Below are 11594 nucleotides of genomic sequence, written 5' to 3'. Positions count from 1 at the left end.
ATATCCCCTAGCGTAAATAACTGAGCAATGTTATATCATATTTGAAGAAAAACTGCTGGATATTTTGTAATCCTTTACACCAAGGTAAATAGTTTTATGCAATTAAGTGGTGGCATTATAAGGCCTCATGCACACAGGACATTTTTCCAGATCTCCTAGAAGTCTTTCCACCTGGCAGCAGCATTTTGACAGGAAAAAACAATTGATGCTTGTGAAGTGTGCAATGTGTTTAGGCGCATTAAGCGCTTGGGTGTTTGTTTGCCAAAATAATCATTTATTCTGGCAATGGAACCAAATAATGCTCAAGGGCAGTGGCGTCCCTAGGCAGGTGCGGGGGGTGACACCTACCGCATGGGGTGACACCGGACCCGCTCCACAAAAAGGTAAGTAGTAAAGCAAGCCAACAATCCCGCAGCATGGATCGGATCTGCGGATTGAGCATAATGGATCGGAGTCCGATCCATTATGCTCCCCAATCCACACATCCGATCCATCCTGTAGGGATCGTCGGCTTGCTTTACAACTTACCTTTTCGTGGAGCAGGTCCGGTGTCACCCCATATAGGTTGCATGCCGACGATCCCCGCAGGATGGATCGGATCTGCGGATTGGTGAGGATAATGGATCGGAGTCTGATCCATTATGCTCAATCCACAGATCTGATCCATTCTGCGGGGATCGTCGGAGGGGGTGTTACCAAGTGTTATCGCACCAGGTGACACCAACCATAGGGACGCCCCTGCTCAAGGGGTAAATGCATCTAGCTTTTAGATGCATTTACACACATTTAGGTACGTTTGCAGACATCAATCATTTTTTTTCTGCCAAAATGCCTTTTGCTGCTGGACAAACTGGCAATGTTTTTTTTTTATTCTGCCTCTAAACGTCTATAAAATTCTATGTGTGCATGGACACAGTGGCTAACATGCACGGGAATTTAGAGGCAGAAAAAAAAAACGCCAGACACCCCTGGGAGCATCTAAAAAAAGTCTAGTGTGCATGAGGCCTAATCTGCAGTGATCATGAAGAAAATTAGACCTGTAAGTAATGTGGTCTAAACTGTCCCCTTATGGGTATCATTTTTATTCGGTCTTTGTTGTCTTAGTGTTACATTCATGTGTTCATTCTTTCTTTAGATGGGATTGGAATTTACAATTTACTCCTTGTTCTCAAAATGCAGTGCTCTGTAATGGAGTGCATTATCATCTGGTCAGAGCAGTGTCATAAGGATGGGGGGGGCATGAAAAGTTAGCACTTGTGTAGGACCTGTTAGGGGCTGCAGCAGTGCAGGCTTCAGTAGAGTAAAATGTGGCAAAATGTGATTTTCCCCAGCAGAAACACAGCAATAAAGAGGGGAGGACTGACAACTCATGGGGCCCCCGGGCAATAGGGGATCATGGGGTCCCTGTGTCCTCGCCCACACTCAAACCACACCCAAAAAAGCCTATGAAAGGTACCAGGGGCATCTCATGGGGCCCCTTACTGACCCTCGTCCTCGGGCAGTACCGAGTTTCCGAATCGTCAGTCCGCCCCTGGCAATAAATACCTGACAGGAATTCAAATTCCAGCTAAAAAAAGTTTAAGAAACTTCAAAACACGTTTTAGTGAAAATATTGAATTCTACTATCTAAAACTTTAATTTACATTTGCATTCATGTACTGCATTGGCACATTTGTAATGCTACCATATCTGTATAGATCAGTACACAGATTTGCAGGTAGAGTAAATCCAGAAATTCACATGGTGTTAGATTCAGATCAATTTCCATTAATTTGGTGTCCTGAGCCAAATCTGATTCCCGAAAGGTTTCCTGGAGATGGGACATAAGACTGCTCCACCGGCTGTTTCTGCCTTATATCTACTTCTGCTGTTTCCTGGACACCATGACACCCAGGTCACATCAAGCCCGAACTTTGAAATCGTGCGACTTACAGTGAAGTCGGGGGACATGCCGATTTCAGGTGCAATTTGCAAGATATCTGCCACAGATGTCTATGCAAATCGCACCAAAAGTACTACTTTAGAAATCGGTGCGGCTCCGACCGCTCTAATTGCGGACAATAGGGTGCCACTTGGAATGCGATTTGCAAGTCGCATGGCATGCAAATCGCATGCCAATTCGCATCCAGTGTGACCGGGGTGTAACTTTTTCTTCCAGTGCCACCAGGTCCTACTCTTAAATTTTAGTATTGCTGATAGAATTTGGTCTATCAGTCTACTTTTGTCCCCTAACCCTATCATAAAGGGTTGCAAGGGACTTCCCAAACTATTCTGCACAATTTTGCATCATTTGTTGCTCTGCAGCATGCATGTTTTGGTGCTTGGTTTGGATTCTCATTGACATCAATGAGACTTCTGGTTCACACATTTTAGAAGAGTTCAGCAGAGTTTGTTTATCTCAGGTTACAGGTATGTTTAAGGCTCCATTCACACTTGTACGACTCCAAAGTTTCCCTGACTTTGGAGTGAAACTTTGGTGCAACTTTGACTCAACCTTGGACAGGTGCTACTTGGATATGACTTGTCCCTCTGCAAAGTCAGACCCTCCGCTGTATGTAAAACATTCAGGTACGACTTTCTTGCAACGTTTGAGGGTTAACATTGAAGTCTATGGCCCTCAAGTTGCATGAAAGTTGGACCAAAGTAGTGCATGAACTACTTTGAAGTCACTGCAACTTTAAGTCGCACATATATAAATGGATATCATTGAAAATATGGGGTATGATTTGTCATGCGACTTTGATATTCAAAGTCGCATGACAAGTTGCACAAGTGTGAATGGGGTCTAAGACTAGGTTCACATATGTGAGGGTCAGGAAATGCGCGCTAATTGCACTTGTTCCCAACCTGCAGGCAGGGGCGAACTGACAACTCATGGGGCCCTTCGGGCAATAGGAGATCATGGGGCCCCTGTGTCCTTGCCCAAACTCAAAAAAGCCTATGAAAAAGGTACCAGGGGCATCTCATGGGGCCCCCTACTGACCCCGGGCCCTCGGGCAGTGCCCGAGTTTCCAAATGGTCAGTCCGCCCCTGCCTGCAGGCAAAACATACTGCTCTTTAGCAGATGCATGGGGATGCCATTAATTCTTATTGGCATGTGTTCCCTACATTACAAGCTCTAAAGAGATCTGTCACTTGAACATAAAATGCAGGAAATGCAGAAGTGTGGTAAAGTCATAACAAATATTTTTCCTTTTACATCAATTTAAATTTCATAACATGTCAAAGCCTCTATTTATGTGGCAAGTCCTATTATCACACTTTTGTATAGTTAGATTGTTATAATCATTACCAATAAGCTAAACCTACCCTGTTTAAATGTTTCTCATTTATATGACCACAGTTAGTCTGTCCATTTATCAATCCTTCCATCCATCCATTCAGGCAGGGTGTGTATTGTTGTCCTTTTCTTATATCGCAACATATTTTAGCATCTCAAAAAATGTCAGTAGCAGTTAACATTCAAAACAAATCTATAACCTTGAGGCCTGGCAAGGTCACACAAAAAGCAATTGTTTTCTATATGCCCTGTTCACACCACAGCACTAGTATCACTTGCAGATTTTTTCGGCACAGGAATCTGCAATGCATATAAAACTCACTGAAACGCGCATGAAAACTGACTTGTGTCTCTGCAAGTGGCATCTGCACTTTTTTCCAGCAGTTTGTTTGCAAATATGGTGTGAACGAGACCTGATGGTACAGTGCTCACCATAACTGAGTACACCCCTTTTGAAAAGTAAGATTTTAATCAATATCTCAATGAACACAAGAACAATTTCCAAAATTATGACAAAACTGATTTTTATAGAACATTTGTTTGGCTCATTACATGAAAGTAAAGTTAATAATATAACTTAGATTAAAAAATCTTCAGCTTTACTCAAATTAGTTGATGCAAAAATGAATACACCCCCCAACAAAAACTACTACATCTAGTATTTTGTATGACCGCCATGATTTGTAAGGACAGCACCAAGTCTTCTAGGCATGGATTGAACAAGTTGGTGACTTATTGCAACATCTATCTTTTTCCATTCTTCAAGAATGACCTCTTTCAGAGCCTGAGTGATGCTCAACTTGTCTCTTCAGAATTCCCCATAGGTGTTCGATTTGGCTCAGATTAGGAGACATACTTGGCCACTGAATCACAGTGGCCTTAGATGTGTGTTTTGGATCATTGTCATGTTGGAAACGTGCACGACGACCAAGGGCATAGAGTGATGGTAGCATCTTCTCTTTCATTATAGAGTAGCACATCTGTGAATTCATGATACCATCAATGAAATGAAGCTGACACCAGCAGCACTCATGTGAGCCCCACAGAAGGACACTGCCACCACCATGTTTCACTTTAGGTACCATGCATTTTTCTTGGTACTCCTCACCTTTGCGACACCATAAAGTGTTGAAGCCATCAATTCCAAAAACAGTTATCTTGGTCTCATCACTCCAGAGTCCTAGTAGTCCTCTTGTTTTTCAGCATGGGCCCTGGAAAATTCTAGGTGGGCTTTTTTGTGCATGTGCTTTAGAAGAGGCTTCTTTTGTGGAAGACACTCATGCATGCCATGCCTCTGCAGTGTATGCCGTATTGTGTCACAGGAAACAATCACCTCAGTTTGGCTTTCTACTTCTTTAGCTAACTGCAGTGAACTTGCATGGCGATTTTCTTCAACACTTCTCATCAGAAGACGCTCCTGTCAAGGTGTTAACTTCAATGGATGGCCTGGACATCTCTGTGAGATGGTTGCAAGTCCATCTTTGGTAAATGTTTGTATTACTTTTGCTACAGTATTCTGACTGATAAGTAAAGCTTTGCTGATCTCCTTGTAGCATTCACCTTTCTTGTGTAAAGAAATTATTTTCTTTCTCAGGCCTTATGACATTTCTCTTCCATGTGGTGCCATTGCTGACAGCATGAAATGGGAAGGGGTTTTCTTTGTGACACCCTTTTTTAATCAACTGTCTGCTGGACACCTGTTTAAGGAATAATTTGACTCACCTGTAGTTGAATTGCTCTTAATTCGGATTTTGTTTTCTAAAATTTAGCTTTGCTCCTAGGACTTTCTTGGGGTATATTCATTTTTGCAACATGGTCTTGAATAAATTTGTCAGGAAAAATACTTTTTTTGTGTGTGCAAATTAACAAATCTTGTTTGCAATCAATGACCCGTATTTGTGGGAGCATTTTGCAGTATAGTGTCCCATAGAAAATGTTCATTCTGAAAGGAAAGGTTTTCTGACAAATCTGTTGGGGTGTACTCATTTATGCTGAGCACTGTACATGCTCTACCAAAGTTAATCAAACAGACATAGATATACCCATGATGCTTGACATGACTCTGTATTTAGGAATGCAACCTTGTTATTTTACAACTCTGCCATCTATGGAATAGGGCATAAAGATAGACAAAGAAGATTGGAGGCATAAAAGCATATTCTCATAAGCACCAAGCAGTCCCCATTGTTTGAAGACCAGATCACTCCATCTTCTATATAGGAGGAGTCAAAATTAAGAATTTTGATGTCCCTCTTGGTGTGCTGAGTGTTCAGTTTAATTATACTTCGAGCAAAGGCATATTTTGAGGCACAGCTGTAAGCTTCTACATTGCAGACTTCATCGAACATCATGTCAAAATGTGGGTTGTCCTAAAGATTAAAAAAATGAGAACGGTTACTTAAATATTGTATTCATCAGCTGGGGCACAATTGTAGACCAAAAAGCTATGATTTAGGTAAAATTCCCAATATTTATACATACAGTTATTTAAATGTGAAAAATATATTAAACTACATTTTCAGCCTAATTTCAGGTTTTAGAGATGCAGAATCTTTTGTGACACCTCAGTCCAGGGCTGGGACAAGGGGGCAGGCAGGAGTCATGGCTGCCCCAGGCTCAGTAGTATTATGAGGGGGGAAAATAGTGACAGCAACATCACTACTTCTGTCAGCTTAGTGCAAGAAAAAGGAAGCCAAGTCTGGAGAGGTGGAGAGAGCTGAGAGGAGGTGGGGACTGTGCTTCCATCTGCCAGTGCAGTGTTCCTAAATACAGGAGTTGACATGAGACTGCTGTCAGATCAGGACTGTTGAGGGTTTGCTTACCCACCTTATTTCCTCTATAGACTGCTCCTGTCCTGGCAGCAGAGAATGTAACAGCCAATGTGGTTCACTGAAGCTGCGTTCCCCAACCACTACAGCAGTTGTCATTTCTTCCCATTGGCTGCCTGTCAAAACCAAGGGAAGCTTCCCCTAGAATCCACCTCAGCTCTAAATTGTCAAGATGAAGAGGAGTCTAGGAGGAAGGATATCCCATGTGCCATGCTACATCTGAGGATTAGTGCTAGGAGGAGGGAATTGGGTGGGATAAAGGGGAAACATTTGAGCTAGGAGGGGGATTGGGGGCAGATTTGTGCTGAAAGAGGATATTTGGGGGATGGGAATTTTGCTAGGAGGGAAGATTGATGAGAAGAAGATGTGTGTTGGGAAGGTGAATTTGTTGAGATTTGATCTAAGAGGGGAAATGGGGGGACAGTTGATTTTTGCTGAGTGGGGGTGATTTGGGGTGTGAAGAGTTTTTGTCGCAGGGTTGATTGTGTGTGTGTGTGTGGGGGGGGGGAATTGGTGATGGGAGGGGGATGGGGGGAGAGAGGATTTGTTCTAGGAGAGGGAAATTGGAGGGATGGAGTTGTGCTAAGAGGGAGGATGAGGAGGAGCAGGGATTCGTGCTCAGAGGCAAACTTATAGGGGAAGAGGATTTGTGCTAGTAGGGGTGATTTTGTCATGGGGGGTGTTGTGATAAAAGGGGGAATTTGGGGGGAGAGGATTTGAGCCGGGAGGGGAAATTGTACCTGGTGGTGGGTTTTTTTTGAGGTGGGGGGGGGGAAGTATGTACCTAGGGGAGGAGGAATTTTTGTTTAGGGAGAATTTTGGCTTCCAAGGTGAATTTATGCCTAGGGGAGCAAGTGTGCAGATTAGTGGAGGATGTGGGAGGAGATTGTTTCTGACAGCTGATTCTCACACATTGTAGGGAGGGAGGGGGGTGCACAGCAGTTGGGCATTTTCTCACTGGGCACTAGATGACCTTGTCCCAAAACTGATTGATCTACTACAAAATACAACATCTAAGATCAGCCAAGATGCATTTACCAAGTTTTAAAATATAAAAACCCTAAGAATGAACTTAAATTATTTGTTCTATTTTGGTTTGTTAAATATACCATTGGAAATGTTTTTTTTATCTGTTTGATAAATTAAAAAAAACTATTGATACTGCCAGAAGGTCGGTGAGCTTCTAACTTCTTATAGAGAGCTGACAATGATAAATTTAAATATCAAACATCAATATTGCCTGACGTATCTCTGTGCCTGCAGAACACCTCCCCCTATGTTATGGGGATGTGGAAAGGAGACGTTCTGCAGTGCCATCAGCAAGCTGAACATCACAAGAACATTGTGTGCTCAAGTTATAGCTTTTTATTTATCACAGTAAATATGATGTTCCTTTGTCAGTCATTCTTTGCATGATGAAGAGACCATATACTCTGAAAAATCACTTTTACTGTAATCAATGAAAACCATATTCTGAGCGTTGGCGAATGACTAGTGCCAAATGGTGCTTTGTATCACCGCAGTACTTGGCACCATAGCGTTGAAAACTGATTCAACTGATCAATGGTGGAGAAGGATCTGGGGGTTCTGGTAGATCACAAGCTTAATAATGGCATGCAATTCCAAGCTGCGGTTTCTTAAGTGAGCAAAATCCTCTCTTGTACTAAAAGAGGTGTAGACTCCAGAGAGAGAGATATCATATTACCCCGGTACAAATCATTAGTAATACCTCATCTGGAATATGCAGTTCAGTTTTGGGCTCCAATTCACAAAAAGAACATTGGGGAAGTGGAGAAAGTACAGAGAAGGGAAACCAAACTGATAAGAGGCATGGAGGAGCTCAGCTATGAGGAAAGAATAGAGGAACTGAATTTATTCTCTCTTGAGAAGAGGAGATTAAGGGGGGATATGATCAACATGTATAAATACATCAGTGGTTCATATAGTGAACTCGGTGTAGAGCTATTCACCCTGAGGTAATCACAGAGGACAAGGGGGCACTCTTTACGTCTGGAGGTAAAGAAATATAATCTCCAAACACGGAAAGTTTCTTTACAGTGAGAGCTGTGAAAATGTGGAATAGACTCCCTCAAGAGTTGGTTCTGGCCAGCTCAGTGGATTGCTTTAAAAAAAGGTCTGGATTATTTCTTAGATACACAGAATATAACTGGATACTAACATTTATAGGTAAAGTTGATCCAGGGAATGTCTGATTGCCTCTCGGGGGATCAGGAAATAATTTTTTTCCCTGCAGGAGCAAATTGGATCATGCTTTACTGGGTTTTTTTGCCTTCCTCTGGATCAACTGTGGGTATAGGATTGTAACTTTTTTTTTTTTTAATGGTTGAACTGGATGGACATTTGTCTTTTTGCAGCCAGACTAGCTATGTAGCTATGTAACTATGTCCACTATTTCTTTCTTTGACTGACTGTGGTCTTAACATATTTCTTATTTTAGGGTAATAACGCTGCTCCTCCATCGATAAAGCTCGGTGAGTGAGAGTTGTCATCCCAGAACAAGAAGTGATTTAAAGGCAGGATCACCATGTGAAAATAAAAAAAAAAATAAAAAAAATGCAGCAACTACATCACAGTACTGCTATTCTGCAGTATGTTTTTTGCTCTTGAGTTTAGATACACCTTAATAGTTTAATGCAGCCCAGTATAACCCTTCTCACTCCCAGCATGCCTATTTTTGTTAGCAAGAAATAGAAGAAGTGGATCATAAAAACAGATGGGAGTGATCTGGGTCCGTAATATACTCCAAGAAAAGGATTTTACAGTATATCAAAATTCCTATTGTCTTAATCGTACATCATGGGAAAGGGGAGAAGTGAGAAGTATTTACAATAGGTATATTGGGGTGTTCAAAAGCAGTCTAAGTGAGGGGTGAGCAAACAAGACTAAGGCCTCATTCACACAGGGTGTACTATAGCATGCAGGCAGTCTTATTGATGCTCATTGGGATGTAGCAGCTGCATGACACAACAGTCGTTTTTTCCAATTTCAAGACATCTTTCTGAGTGTAGGTACAAATTGGTAGTGGCAGTTGTGTCCATGCAGCCACTGCATCACAACTGACGTCAAAGTGACTGCCTGCATGGGGATGCATGGAACACTTGTGCATTTTCATGGGGGTAAACATGGCCCTCCATGAGTGTATACTCTAGTACGCCCCAACAGAGCCTACAGAGTTGGCTAAAAAAACTCACACCAGCAGCTGGCATCCACTGAAGCAACGTGTAACCAGTAAACCTGTAAACAGAAGACCAGTTGGCAGCTTTACAAATCTGAGAAACAAATGCCCGATGCTGAAAAACCCATTAAGCGCTAACAAATCTAGTGGAATGCGCCTTGACTGGGAACAGGGAAACCTGCCCTTGAGGCTATAAACTTAAATGATGAGCTGTCAAATCCATCTAATGATAGTAGAACAAGATGTAGGCTGTCCCCTATGAGGACCTTCAGGAATGACAGAGAGTTGGACTGTCGAAATGGACCTGCAGTTGAGAGATAAACTTGAACGTCATATAGCACTACCCCCTTAAAGGTCACTGAGTTATTTATGGGCTCTGTGTCACTCTTGAGCTCACTCTGGAAGCCCAACCTCTGCTGACACCAGGTCAGAGTAAACTCTCTCAATAAAATGGACTCACACACAAGTTAGAGTGAACTGATACTTTGTTTATATTAGAGAAAAACTTATAGGGTGTTTAGGAGCAGGACAGAGAGATGGCAGAACAATATTCCAGTCAAGGTGATAGAAAGAAACCACCACTTGCCCTCCAGAGGATTTACCCCCCTTCCTGACCAGGCCATTTTTTGCGGTACGGCACTCCGTTACTTTAATTGACAATTGCGCGGTCATGCAACGCTGCACCCAAATGAAATTTACGTCCTTTTTACCATGAATTGAGCTTTCTTTCTGTGGTATTTGATCGCCTGTGCGTTTTTTATTTTTCTCGCTATAAAAAAAAGAATTATAATTTTGAGAACAAAACAATAGTTTTGACTTTTTGCTATTAAACATGTCCAGTAAAAAAATTTTAAAAATCAAATTTCGGCATAAATGTAGGCCAAAATGTATTCTGCTACATGTCTTTGCTAAAAAAAAATCCCAATACGTGTAAATTAATTGGTTTACGTGAAAGTTATAGCGTTTACAAATGGTGGTATATAGTTACATTACATTACTGTACATAGTCTGGCTAAAAAAAGACAAAAGTCCATCCAGGTTGAAAATTTAAAAAAAAACAAAACTTATAATTCTACACCCACAGTTGATCCAGAGGAAGGCAAAAAAAACCCCAGCAAAGCATGATCCAATTTGCTCCTGCAGGGGAAAAAAATCCTTCCTGAATCAGATATTCCCTGGATCAACTTTATCTATAAATGTGTAGGAGAGTAACTTTCCCAAGAGACATCATGGGACTTTCCAACAATGCATGCTATGGCCAGTTTAAAGTGTTTGTAAAGGCAAAATGTATTTTAGTTTTGGATAGAGAGTGGAGTAAGGACTAGGTAAGGCCCCTGTCTATTTATACACTGAACAAAAGGTAGGTGTGTAGAGTACTGGATTTCTACTAGAATTAAAGTGGACCTTACATAGTTGCATAGTTAGTCTGCCTGAAAAAAAAAGACACAAGTCCATCTAGTTCAACCATAAAAGGGATCCTTTACCCACAGTTGATGGGTATGATGTTCCAATTTGCTCCTGCAGGGGAAAAAATCCTTCCTGATCCCCCCAGAGGCAGTCAGTTATTCCCTGGATCAACTTTGCCTATAAATGTTAGTATCCAGTTATATTCTGTGTATCCAAGAAAGAATCCAGGCCTTTTTTAAAGCAATCCACTGAGCTGGCCAGAACCAACTCTTGAGGGAGCCTATTTCACATTTTCACAGCTCTCACTGTGAAGTAACCATTCAGTGTTTGGAGATTATATTTCTTTTCCTCCAGACGTAAAGAGTGTCCCCTTGTCCTCTGTGTTGACCTCAGGGTGAATAACTCTACACCGAGCTCACTATATGAACCACTGATGTATTTATACATGTTGATCATGTCCCCCCTTAAGCTCCTCTTCTCAAGAGAGAATAAATTCAGTTCCTCTAATCTTTCCTCATAGCTGATCTCCTCCATGCCTTTTATCAGTTTGGTTGCCCTTCTCTGTACTTTCTCCACTTACCCAATGTTCTTTTTGTGACTTGGTGCGCAAAATTGAACTGCATATTCCAGATGAGGTGTTACTAATGATTTGTACAGGGGTAAAATTATATATCTCTCTCTCTCTGGAGTCTATACCTCTTTTAATACAAGAGGGGATTTTGCTCACTTTAGAAACCACAGCTTGGCATTGCATGCCATTATTAAGCTTGTGATCTACCAGAACCCCCAGATCCTTCTCCACCATTGATTCCCCCAGTTGTACTCCCCCTAGTATGTATGATGCACACATATTCTTAGCCTCCAAGTACATAACCTTACATTT

The 11594-nt window shown here is 41.7% G+C and overlaps 1 protein-coding gene across 1 annotated transcript in view; it reads right to left on the bottom strand.

The window, feature by feature from the left end:
- Positions 1 to 542: 542 nt before the first annotated feature.
- EXOC1L (exocyst complex component 1 like) overlaps positions 543 to 11594 on the bottom strand; it is a 30320-nt gene continuing 19268 nt past the window's right edge. Inside the window, exon 3 of the mRNA XM_089669328.1 lies at positions 543 to 5649. Coding sequence (XP_089525454.1) covers positions 5386 to 5649 — 264 coding nt within the window. The 3' untranslated portion in view covers positions 543 to 5385. The remainder of the gene's footprint in view (positions 5650 to 11594) is intronic.

The sequence above is a fragment of the Staurois parvus genome, unplaced genomic scaffold (genome assembly GCF_062004578.1).
Source record: "Staurois parvus isolate SC_StPar_1 unplaced genomic scaffold, SC_StPar_1.0 ptg000071l, whole genome shotgun sequence".
Lineage (NCBI taxonomy): Eukaryota > Metazoa > Chordata > Amphibia > Anura > Ranidae > Staurois > Staurois parvus.
The sequence above is the reverse complement of the archived record's forward strand: the minus strand, read 5'-3'. Positions and strand labels throughout refer to the sequence as shown.